General features: G+C 43.0%; 1 protein-coding gene across 2 annotated transcripts; it reads left to right on the forward strand.

The window, feature by feature from the left end:
• Positions 1-940: 940 nt before the first annotated feature.
• On the forward strand, positions 941-12,583 carry LOC114792248 (basal body-orientation factor 1-like). Of its 2 annotated transcripts, XM_028983212.1 has the most exons (13): positions 941-1,175; positions 2,362-2,614; positions 3,711-3,776; positions 6,271-6,414; positions 6,489-6,569; positions 6,974-7,044; positions 8,078-8,222; positions 9,643-9,986; positions 10,078-10,218; positions 10,295-10,399; positions 11,929-12,003; positions 12,220-12,354; positions 12,428-12,583. In XM_028983212.1, exons 1-12 carry the CDS (start codon positions 1,135-1,137, stop codon positions 12,317-12,319), a joined length of 1,566 nt encoding a protein of 521 aa, XP_028839045.1. In that variant the 5' UTR covers positions 941-1,134; the 3' UTR covers positions 12,320-12,354; positions 12,428-12,583. The 2 variants fall into 2 exon arrangements, with proteins under 2 accessions (XP_028839045.1, XP_028839037.1); XM_028983204.1 differs by having other exon boundaries at positions 944-1,175; positions 12,220-12,583.
• Positions 12,584-12,615: the final 32 nt, after the last annotated feature.

The following is a 12,615-nucleotide window of genomic DNA, read 5'->3' on the forward strand; positions in this document are numbered from 1 at the left end:
TAACCATCAACCACTTGGTCCTGTTACTCAGGGTCAGAGATGCCGAAGCCTATCCCAGGTACACACACACACACAAACACACACACACCTACAGCTGTTTTAGAGTTGCCGATCCACCTAGTCTACATGCTTTTGGGCAGTCAAAAGAAACCAGAGAACCCAGAGGAAACTTGCGGCAACACAAGGCGAGCATGCAAACTCTACACAAGGTCCAAGTCTGGGCTCAGACTCACAACGTGAGGCCACTGTTTCATCCCATTTCACCTCGAGTACGACTGTTGCTTAATCAATTGTTGTTTAAGATGCAACTCAACTACTGCTGCGAGAGAAGGAGGAGATCAAAGTGTTCCCTTTACATTTACATTTACATTTACGGCATTTATCAGACGCTCTTATCCAGAGCGACTTACAATCAGTAGTTACAGGGACAGTCCCCCTGGAGCAACTTAGGGTTAAGTGTCTTGCTCAGGGACACAATGGTAGTAGGTGGGATTTGAACCTGTGACTCTGTAGTCTTCTGGTTCATAGGCAAGTGTGTTACCCACTAGGCTACTACCATCCCTGGGAACTTTACTTTACTTTACTTTACTTTTCTTTACTTTACTTAGCAGATGCTTTTATCCAAAGCGACTAACAAGAGGAAGACACCAGCAATTCTCGTTCGACTTCTATAGATTTTGAGTTTACAAAACTAAGAGCCCTGATAAGGCCTAACTTGTCAGAAAAAGAACATGCTCGGAAGTTCCCCATTCCTCATTCATTCAAGACATTGTCTTGAGGAGACAGCCTTCCATTGCAGCGGTCCTCCAAATACTGGCATAGTGAGTGCCAGAAATGATCTCCAGTTACAAGGGAGAGACGCTCATGTTTCAAGGTGTCCAGTGCGGTTTGAATGTGGAACTTGCCGCCACTTCAGCTCTGCCTCAAACAGCTAGATTACATTTTTTTATCGCCACAAACCCAGCTAGTCCTCTTTATCGGAGTCACTGGGGCCAAACATACAATTACACAACTTCATGAATCCCACAAAATATTTATCTGGAGGAGGTTTTGGATACAGAGCCGCTCTGCTGGTGACGCTCTGTTGCTGTGGTTACAGAGGAAAACAAAGAGGGTCGCATCGCCACCAGCGCCATGCCGGCAAAGAAAAGCAAAAAGGCGAAGAAGGGGAGAGGGTAGGTGTTAAAAAAAAAAAAAACGAAGAAGGGGAGAGGGTAGGTGTGTAAAAATGAAGAAGGGGAGAGGTTAGGTGTGTAAAAATGAAGAAGGGGAGAGGGTTGTTGTTTTAAAGGTGAAGAAGGGGAGAGGGTTGTTGTTTTAAAGGTGAAGAAGGGGAGAGGATAGGTGTTTTAAAGGTGAAGAAGGGGAGAGGGTTGTTGTTTTAAAGGTGAAGAAGGGGAGAGGGTTGGTGTTAAATAAAAAATGAAGAAGGGAAGAGGGTAGGTGTTTAAAATGAAGAAGGGGAGAGGGTAGGTGTTTTAAAGGTGAAGAAGGGGAGAGGGTAGGTGTGTAAAAATGAAGAGGAGAGGGTCGGTGTTGTAAAAATGAAGAAGGGGAGAGGGTAGGTGTTTAAAAGGTGAAGAAGGGGAGAGGGTTGGTGTGTAAAAATGAAGAGGAGAGGGTCGGTGTGTAAAAATGAAGAAGGGGAGAGGGTTGGTATTTTAAAGGTGAAGAAGGGGAGAGGGCAGGTGTTTAAAAATGAAGAAGAGGAGAGGATAGGTGTTTTAAAGGGGAAGAAGGGGAGAGGGTTGGTGTGTAAAAATGAAGAAGGGGAGAGGGTTGGGGTTTTAAAGGTGAAGAAGGGGAGAGGGTAGGTGTTTTAAAGGTGAAGAAGGGGAGAGGGTAGGTGTGTAAAAATGAAGAAGGGGAGAGGGTAGGTGTTTTAAAGGTGAAGAAGGGGAGAGGGTAGGTGTGTAAAAATGAAGAAGGGAAGAGGGTAGGTGTTTTAAAGGTGAAGAAGGGGAGAGGGTAGGTGTTTAAAATGAAGAAGGGAAGAGGGTAGGTGTTTTAAAGGTGAAGAAGGGAAGAGGGTAGGTGTTTTAAAGGTGAAGAAGGGGAGAGGGTAGGTGTTTAAAATGAAGAAGGGAAGAGGGTAGGTGTTTTAAAGGTGAAGAAGGGGAGAGGGTTGGTATTTTAAAGGTGAAGAAGGGGAGAGGGCAGGTGTTTAAAAATGAAGAAGGGGAGAGGGTTGGTATTTTAAAGGTGAAGAAGGGGAGAGGGCAGGTGTTTTAAAAATGAAGAAGGGGAGAGGGTAGGTGTTAATGTTGTTAAATGAGTGATGGTGAATAGTGATGTGGTTAAAAAGGCGGGGAAATGTCCCCCTCGGTCATGTAGCTGACTGTCTCCGCGCTGTGCCGACAGGAGGGCGACTAAGGAGAAGAAACATGACGCCAGGCCGGACCGGGAGGGCGACGCGGAGCGGGCGAAGGCGAACGCCGCGCTGTGGGAGGCTCGCCTGGACGCGGCGGAGAGATCCCGGCTGGAGTACCGGGAGGCCACGCACCGGCTGGCGCGGGCGAATGAGGAGATGACGAAGCAGCAGTACAAAACTGAGAAGGACATCATGGATGTCATCGGGTTCCTTAACAAGAAAGACAACGAGAAAGATGAGAAGGTGTTGTGGCGCTGAAAATGCTCCAAATAAATCATGATGTAATACACATTATCTGCCCTATTAATCTTAATGAATAATGTATAAAACAGTTATGGATCCACTGGCCAGGCATGATGTCATCAGTGTGATCGTACTGATAATGCACACACATCACTATTCACCATCACTCATTTAACAACATCAACAACGCTATTTCAGAGCACAAAGTTATTGTGCTCACTGCTTGTTCAACGGAAACTACATGTACAGGCCAAAGGTTTGGACACACCTTCTCATTGAATGTGTTTTCTTTATTTTCATGACCATTTACATTGGTAGATTCTCACTGAAGGCATCAAAACTATGAATGAACATGTGGAGTTACGTACTTAACAAAAAGGAGAGACCTGACCTCCACAGTCACCGGACCTGAACCCAATCCAGATGGTTTGGGATGAGCTGGACCGCAGAGTGAAGGCAAAGGGGCCAACAAGTGCTGAACACCTCTGGGAACTCCTTCAAGACTGTTGGAAAACTACTTCAGGTGACGACCTCTTGAAGCTCATCGAGAGAATGCCAAGAGTGAGCAAAGCAGTAATCAGAGCAAAGGGCGGCTATTTTGAAGAAACTAAAATATAAAACATGTTTTCAGTTATTTCACCTTACATAATTCCACATGTGTTAATTCATAGTTTTGATGCCTTCAGTGAGAATCTACCAATGTAAATGGACATGAAAATAAAGAAAACACATTGAATGAGAAGGTGTGTCCAAACTTTTGGCCTGTACTGTATATACACAAGTCATTTGGACTGGTGTTCTTAGTGTGTGGAGGAACTGCAACACCAAAAACGTGGCTGAGACACACCATCCATACAAGCACAAGCCTGGAGGAAAGTGTCCAACTGGGAAAGACCTTTTAGTAAATTAAATATAATTTGGGAGGCCATGGGTACCAGTGGAGGCATATGAGCAGAAGTCATTACCAGTGTAGCTCCGTCACTGATGTTTCCTCTATAAGGCCATCAACCAATACCAATGTCCACACATCGAAGTGGGTGGTGAAACCAGAAATACCTAAAATGGTTGTCTACTTTTTCATTTCTCTCCATGCCAGATTGGACAGCTGGAACAACAGCTAAGAGATCAAAAAAGCAAAGCAACTGAAGAAAAGAAAGACATTGTAAGTGATCTCCGAACGGTTGAAGGTTGAACTTGCATGCCAGAAAAGTCTGATATCAGCGTAATGCTTTAGGTTTACAAACGAAGATGCAAGCAAGGAGCATTTTTACATTTGACCAAAAGTGCCAGCTCAGTACCACGCCTTGCCAAGCATAATATCTAGTAAATCATATAAATTGTGTTCCTTGTCTCCAGGGTTTATCTTGTTTGTTATAAAGCTGTTTAAACACACAGCATCTCAAAAATGCATTCAGCTGTGTCTGCAACACAGCTCCTTTGTAATTAAATTCATGCTTTCTCATTCATGGAGCATGAAGCAAACATTTCAAGTTGTGTCAGCATTTTCGGTGGCAAAACAAGATGGAAATAATATATGACTGGTCTCAAACATGCTTTTTCATTCTGATTAGTCCTTGTTTCCATGTGGATTGTTACCAGTGGGCTCTATGAGTATGGAGAGCACACGGAACCAGCACACGGAACCATAATAACCGATGAAGGAAAGATCATCTGTTGTCGAGCTGCAATGGCTCCGGGCAGTGGGTGGGATGCAACTGAGCAAAGGAACATTTTGACTTAGAAGTTAATGTGTTGCAGGCAGAATGGATTGGTGTTGGATAAGTGGCAGGATCATAGCATTTACAAAACTAATCCCAGTCTGCAGTGGACGGGACCTACCAAAAGTCCTCCAAGGAACAGCCAAGACTCACTGATGCACATGAGAAGTGAGGGCTGGTTCAATCCAGTGGAAGTGTTTCTGTAGCTCAAAGGAACACAAGAAGACATCTAAAGTGTTGATTTGGTCATGGAGGCACCACCTCACGCCTTACAAGACGCAAAAATGACATGGTCATGGTCAATGACACGGTGACATGACAAAATGTGTCCTCTGCTTTTAACCATCACCCTTGGTGAGCAGTGGGCAGCCATGACAGGCGCCATCATGACAGGGAGCAGTGTTTAGGGACGGTGCTTTGCTCAGTGGCATCTCAGTGGCAACTTGGCGGTTCAGGTTTTGAACCAGCAACCTTCTGATTACGGGTCCAGTTTCGTACTTGCTAGTCCACCACTGCCCCCCCAAAAATGGATTTGGTGTGGTGCCAAAGACCACAGTTTACCTTCAGAGGTCTAGTGGAGTCCATGCCTCGATGGTTCAGGGTTATTAAGAAGGTGGAACTACTTATATTTAATTATAATGTTTCAGACATTGGTGTACAGCTAATGTTTTATGCTTTCTATTCTGTAGCTTAATAATTACATTTTAATTCATTTATAATTAAAGAAATCTTTATAATATATTTCCTTCTTCATTCTGGTATAAAAATAGGGGTCATGATAAGTTAATTGGGTTGAGAAAATAAAGGACAATGGGGGAAAATGATGTGGATCAGCTTACAAAAACTTTTCCATTTTAGTATAGCATGAATGTGTCACTTTTGCCCATTTAATTTGCTTCTGGAAAATATATTGTTGTGGTCAGTCTTTAACATGTGAATTGAAGGCTGTCCACACACACACACACACACACATTTACCCATAGAGCCACACCTCTAGTTCTCTAAGAAGTGATAAAACGGTTCTTATTACGGCTTAGCTAATGGAAACCTCCAGAAAGGGCCTGGAGAAAATACAAGGTGCCGCTTTAGTGTTTGTTAGATGCGGTTTACTGAATAATCTATTATAGTTAATTGCTTTAACATTTTGTCTGACGTGATGGGGTGGTAGTGGCGTAGTTGGTAACACACTTGCCTATGAACCAGAAGACCCAGGTCAAATCCAATTCATTACCATAGTGTCCCTGAGCAAGACACTTAACCCTGAGAGTCTCCGGGGGGGCCTGTCCCTCTCACTACTGATTGTAAGCTGCTCTGGAGAAGGGTGTCTGATAATGCTGTAAATATAAATATACGTGATTCGTAGACTGGAGAAAGTAACATAATTATTTTATTCATTATTATATCTTATTTTCTCAAATTATTGAAAGTAAAGGTACACAAATGAACAGACAAAAAAATAAATTGTGACAACCATAATTTGTACGGTTGAAATAATTACAAATTACTTTATAAATGAAAAATGTTAGCTGCCATTAAAAAATGGGAAATCTAGTGGCAAAAAGAACTTACATAACAGTTGGCATGAAGTGTAGTCATAATGCATGGATACAGTAATTCCTGAATAGCAACCACAGCCACTGGTATTTTCCACTGGACGGTTGTGGTATGCTCTATGCAACTATGGTTGAATGCATAGGCCATTGGCCATTTGAACTTTTTGATTTGCCTCCCAGCCTAAGGTGGTGGCTCTGTTTGTTTCCCGGAAAAAGATGCCAAACTAAGTTCACAGAAATACTGCCATCGGTTTTCTATTCCTGTATGCATACGTGCCCATTTTACACCAAAATGGCTGAAACTGATATTCTCATTATCTACCTGTGATATCTTCACCACACACACTCACCACATGACTGACACTGTTTGATTTCTCTGTTTTAGGTGGCTGAATACGACCATAGAATCAGCAAACTGGGTGAGCAGTTAAAGAAGAGAGCTGATGATTTCCACACGATCCAGGGAGAAATAGAGATCATGAATGAATTTCAGAAAAAGAAGGCGCATCTGGAAGAGGAACTGATCAATGTGCGGATGGAGACCAGGCTCTTTCACCAACTTTTCAGTTGTGGTTTTAAACAAGGTCATCTCTTTTTTTATAGATGAAAGAAAGCCTGGATACTGCTGACAAAGAGCACAAGGAAAACTTGATACAAACTGAGCACAAGTTCTTCAGAGAGAAGGTAAAGAACTTGAAATCGCTATTGTGAATTTGCACAGAGCCAAACATACAATTAGATGACTTCACGCATTCCACCAAATACTTAGTTTAGACAATATTTTGAAAGTTGACACTTTAAACATGGCTGGTTGAAAAGATGGTCTGATTACAGTTGGTTTGGCGCTTGCTGCTTTGTTCAATGACATTATGCTCATTAACCACTATTATAAATAGAGCCCTGTAAATGAACAATATGTTTGACATGCAAGTCAAGCAGTTATTAGAAAGAAGCTGAAACTGGACTGGAGATGTGGAGCTATCACCTTGTAAAATATCTGGGGACAGCACAGCTATTTTACAACGCTTGATGGAAAAAAGTTCCGTTAATGAAGCTCAGTGAATTCCGAATGTCTTCCCCCACAACAGGCGCGCCTAGAGAAGGAAGCAGAGCAGAAGGTCACTCAGCTGGCAGAGAGAGCCCACAATGAAGCTATTGTGTGAGTGTCTCCTATTCTCCTTCCATCCACTCGCCCAATTACAGGCTAATTTTACTCTTTAAATGGCACCTTCATTGAGTGAGAAAATAAATAACCTTTGTAGAAAAACAAGGTTATTATCTTGACCACAATACTTTTTCTTCCTGGAGATAGTATACATCACCTAAGCCAATGATTGCATCCTCTGCTGAGTGGCGTTTTTCTGAAAACCTTCTGAGCGAAGACCTGTGTGAGTGTGTTTGTTTGTCTCTTTTTAAGCCACATTTGTGTCAGGGCAACGCCCAATGTTGGCTGAGTTTGATTAGTTCTTCAACCTGTGTTCGTAAGCCGCTCATTATGATCATTGATGTGGCGCTTGCATGATTAGCTGCAATTTTCCAGTGCTTTTACAGCACAATCTATCACCATGCTCCCCAGGAGAGACTGCTTGAGGTCAGTGTAATTCAGTTAGGTGACTCAGAACAGAGTCAGATCCCTGGCCCAGGCATGGCAATCTGACACTGTTAACGTCTCCAGCACATTTTAAGCAAAAACCATTTTAAACAAAAATGTCAAATCATTGTAGGCTCTTCTGTGGGATAACAGTTGAGAACGACCTTCATTTCCTTGCAGAAACATGTTCATGAGAAAATACTGGCTAACACACTGACTAACAGAATTTCACTTCTTAGTAAATATACAGAATAATAACAATTAAAACACTGACATTAAGATGAATTTCTTATTAAACCCCATTAAATCCAAAACTAAATTTCAATGCTTAATATGATATATTCTTTATTCCCTGGATGACACAAGTGTGTCTGTCATTCCAAAATAACAAGTTCCACAAATTCTTTGAATTTGAATCAGTTCTAGAGATGCTGAAAGCTCCCATGTTTATATGAAAGAGTTATCAGACAAGCTTATGTCAAAAGTACTTAGTATGGCCTACACATATATGCTCATATATTCCAGGCTATGCATACAGCGTATTATTATCACATCATTCTGCAGTTACTCACCTTCCTTGGGTGTCTCGTTTGTTGAACAGACAGATTGGCGATGCTGTTCACCAGGTGTTCAAGGAAAACGTCATGCTGAAGGAGTCTCTCAGACATCATGTGAAACAGGTGGAAGAGCTGAAGAAAAAGAATGGAACCCTAGTTGAAGAAAATTCATCTCTAGCTTTGCACAAGGTAGCTTAATCCAAAAACCTATACGTTTTTCAATTAGCTACTAGGTGAGATTGGATTCTGGTATACACAGGAAACGCAGGAAAGTTTAGTTTCATCAATCTAATTTGCTCATTTGCTCATATTCAAATGTAAGTGTGGGGAAACATGGAACTTTAGAATGGTGAACTTGATGTTGTGTATAGTTTGTAGACTTAATGCAAGAACATGGTGACTGGGGAAGTTGACTGAATGCAAGAACATGGTGTGAAATGACTGGGGATTGACTTTTACCTAACATGATGAGAATGGCTTTCTTCATCTAGGCGGTACTATTTGGGAAGGTATTTTTTCCTCCTCCAGGATTATTTCTTTATTTGTGCCGACCCTGGCATTTGTTTTCACTTGCGAACTCTCTCTCCCCTCACCGCCGCAGTGTAAACCGGCCTTGCTGTAGCCTGCGGTGTATGAACTTTCCGTAGGCTCGTGTTAAACCTGCTGCCTTAGCTTTCCTGGTATTCCCTCTGCTATTACATAAACACACACCAGGCACCTCAGCAACTTGTGCACGCGCACACAAACATACACTATCCCTCAAAACTAGGCCGAGAATAGAATCCATCAAATGAGAGAGCTTTTTTTTTTCTAAAAGTGTCCTGCCGTTTCTAGTTGGCATGTAAGAGCCACATGAACAAAATGCCATGAGCCTTTAAACGTGGGGGTGGCCTAGCATTCTGAAAGAGCACGATCCATTTTTAAAGCCATCGCTTGTGAAGCTCTATTCGTTATGCAACGTGGACATGTTAAGGCAACACGAATGCTTGGCTCTGCAGGCTTAAGGTGGCTGTGGGTGTTTAGGCACCATTGCCTGTAATCTGGATTTGTGTTTTAGTTCAATTGACTTGCAGTTTCAAAGCACCCTGTATTCCGTCTTCTTTCCCGTCAAGCAGCCAATGTCATGTCATGACAAAATTGACCATTACATTTTCCATTGCAAATGAAGTGATCTAGACACTGGCCGGAAATGAACGAAATAAAAATATGATTGACTCAAATTTTTTTGGAAGCTACATAATGTTCTATCATTCTCCAACTCATAGATGAATGACATTAATTACATATTATAAATAAATGAATTACACATTAAACCAGAATTTGACCTCAAGACTTCATTTAATTTTCAGTATTGCCATTAAAATGCTGATTAGCTATAACTTTACCAAAGGCTGTGACAATTCCTTGTATTCCGCGCTAACTTATAAAGCAAATAAATACTATTTAATAACTATTTTTTATCCTACACTGCTGCTCAAATGGTCTTAATCCCATTTTAAAACGTTATAATACATTTAAAGAAATACTTTCACAGTTTTTGCAACAGATAATGAAGTAATAGGATTTCACAGTCATATGAAATCTCTACTCTGAAAATGTAATTTTCCAGGAGACCAGTGACCTCAGGATGAAGGAGCATTCTTGTCAGATGTCAGCCCAACGAAAGGAGATCTCAGCTCTGAAGGAAAAAGTGGCCAATCTAGAGAAGGCTCTGAGCATAATACCCACGGGGTTTGAGCACAAAATAGCGACCCGATCGCTGGGAAGCACCCAGGTCAGTGGCGAGGAGCTGGAGCAGCTTAAGCAATCTCTGGCTACACGGGAGCGAGAAGTGGTTCGAATGAAGCGTCTGGCATGGAACAACGTGGAGCAACGTTCTGAAATGCAGCGCTTCTTTCATGAAGCTCTGGCTGAGGTGAAGCAGGAGATCATATCCGCACGTCAACGTTACAGGTACCTTCCAGCCAAACAGCTTCTGTTTCTCCATTTACAATGAATAGCATTACAAGGGTGCTGTGTGATGTTTTTATTATTAACTTTGCAGAAAGGAGGCACAGGAAATTTACCAGAAGCAGATGAGTGAGGCTACAGCAGGGCAGCAGCCGTTCCCACACATCCGCACCTTCAATAAAATGCCACACAGCACCAACACTGCCTACACCGACCAAGAAGAGGCTGAAAAGTTGTGAGTTATGACTATGGAAGTGTAATCCTAGGTGAACACTACCATCTGCATTCAGGTTTAACGCATCCTCTTTCAGGACACATTTTACAGGCTCCAAAGTTGATATTTCTGAGCTCACCTGGGAACAGAAAGAGAACGTCCTCCGACTTCTCTTAACAAAAATGAATGGCTTCAAACCAAGGTAAGTTTAGGTAAATCCCCAAAGGTGTATGATTGGTGGCCCCCAGGACTAGGGTGGGTGCTACGAAAAAAAATATTTGCTTTAGTAAGTTTCGTAAGCAGGGCAGTGGTGCCCTCGCGGTTAAGGAAGCGGCCCCGTAATCAGAAGGTTGCCGGTTAGATTCCCAATCCATAAAGGTGCCACTGAGGTACCACTGAGCAAAGCACCGCCCCCACACACTGCTCCACGGGCGCCTGTCATGGCTGCCCACTGCTCACTAAGCGTGATGGTTAAAAGCAGAGGACACATTTTGTTGTGTTAACCTGTGCTGTGCTGCAGTGTTTAATAATGACAGTCACTTTCACAATTAATAATCAGTCTATAATTTCAGTGATAGGTGTCACATGACTTTGGCCTTCAAACCAAGGTAAGTTTAGGTAAATCCCAAAATGTGTATGATTGGTGGCCCCCAGGACTAGGGATGGTGCTACGAAAAAAATATTTGCTGATTTAGTAAGTCAGCAAAGGCGGTGACAACAAAGGCTTCTCAACTTTTTAACTGTGTAAAAGGCACCTGTCCATCGAGGCATTCAATCTATCCAGATTCAAGACCAAGATCAAAGAGATCTCCAAGGATATCAGGGACGAGATTGTAGAAAACCATTTTTCCCTGACTGTAATTGTTCAACTGGATTCTGTAATGACACAACACCATGTGTTGTACCAACAGGAATTTGAACACGGTGTGAGAAATGCCACATAATTTGCCATCCATTCGTGATGATGCCACTATTTTGGATGAGAACAATTGCACCGCACAAAGCAAAGAACACCATAAAGCCTATGTCAGTGTGCTGGTCTCAACTCCAGTAAAGCCATTAAGGACAGGAGAAGGGGCCATTTTTAGGGCACCACGAATCCCCTCCCTGTTTTAATGTCTTGTGCAGCCTGTGTTTCAGGACAGTAAAGAACGCAGGGAAACCATAAAACATCTGTGGGGTTTCAGGGATTCAAAAGGCTGCACCAGCTGCCACTCTGATGGAGAGGGGAGAGCGGAGAACAGAAAGAGCGGCCAGTTGAGGGCCCGGAGCAGGGTAAAAATAGGGGTGCTGAGGCCACAGCACTGTGTGCTTTGAAACAAACATCTGGCCTCTGGGTGCTCGGCCAGTCCCGGCTTCACGTGCAGCCAGAGGTTTATTTAGCATGTTCGATTGCTTGCGGTTCTCCCGGAGACAGCTGGGAAAGATCACTCGAGCGAAAAGGGAGAAGCAGCGGGTAACAAGGTGGGGGAATGTGAGAGACAGAGAGAAAGGACTGAAGAATAAAGAAGTGCTTAGGGCAAAGAAGTATCTAGTCATGCCATGTTGTCTCAATTGTCCTGTGAACATCTTGTCAACAGGCCTAGTGGTTGCGGTTGGTTTGGGGGGAAACCAAGTTCACACACTCCTAAATTTCCCATGGCATCAATAACGTATCTGCATCCACCCATCGTATGAATGACCTCAAGTAACCTTGCTGTGTGTCAAAAACACTTTTTCCTTGTTCTCTAGTTTGACCTCCATGAGGACAGCTGCCCCGTCTCAATCATCTTCCTTCGAGAGGAAGCAATGCGGAAGAGAAGCAGGGTGAGACAAAAAGGACGTGACAAGTTTGTCTGCCACCGTCCCCACAAAATTGTAAAGTGTTGGACAATTTACGCCTCCCACTTGTTTTGCACACAGAACATTTTGGCAACAGGGGTGGTTGTATCTCAAGAATGATTTATCAGGTTTGGGGGTTGTTTTTGTTCCATTTCCCACCATAATGCCTTGTGTAATCGCAGCCATCTGCCGACCTCGTAGGATCACAGAGGACCTGCCCCACGTGACCTTCCTCACCCAGGCCCCGGTGTCCAGCGGGCCCTCCAACCCCAGATTCCTGCCTGACCTTCAGACCACATGAATGGGACCTCACACCATGAGACCCTAAATGAACCGGTACCACACAACCACGTCAGAAAACCACACCACCTCATGATTACATCTTGACACTTACTTTGTTGTCTTCCAGTCATGTCTTTTCTTTCAAAACAGCTGGCGGACCAGGCAGTGAAATGCTGTTATCATGCTTGGCCTTCCAAAAATGGTCAAAAAGCATGTCATCGTGTACTCCCCCCCCCCAAAAAAAATTAATAAAATAAAAAATATATATAATTATAATGCTTGTTGGACCATAATAAAACTTAATCATGTCTCTCA

Source organism: Denticeps clupeoides, chromosome 1 (genome assembly GCF_900700375.1).
Source record: "Denticeps clupeoides chromosome 1, fDenClu1.1, whole genome shotgun sequence".
Lineage (NCBI taxonomy): Eukaryota > Metazoa > Chordata > Actinopteri > Clupeiformes > Denticipitidae > Denticeps > Denticeps clupeoides.

Bases quoted from the DNA above. Each gene is read 5' to 3' on its own strand.
- LOC114792248 (XM_028983212.1), top strand. From the start codon at position 1,135: ATGCCGGCAAAGAAAAGCAAAAAGGCGAAGAAGGGGAGAGG. The intron at 3,777-6,270 runs GTAAGTGATCTC...TCTCTGTTTTAG, and splicing joins CTGAAGAAAAGAAAGACATT to GTGGCTGAATACGACCATAG. The intron at 12,004-12,219 runs GTGAGACAAAAA...CCGACCTCGTAG, and splicing joins CAATGCGGAAGAGAAGCAGG to GATCACAGAGGACCTGCCCC.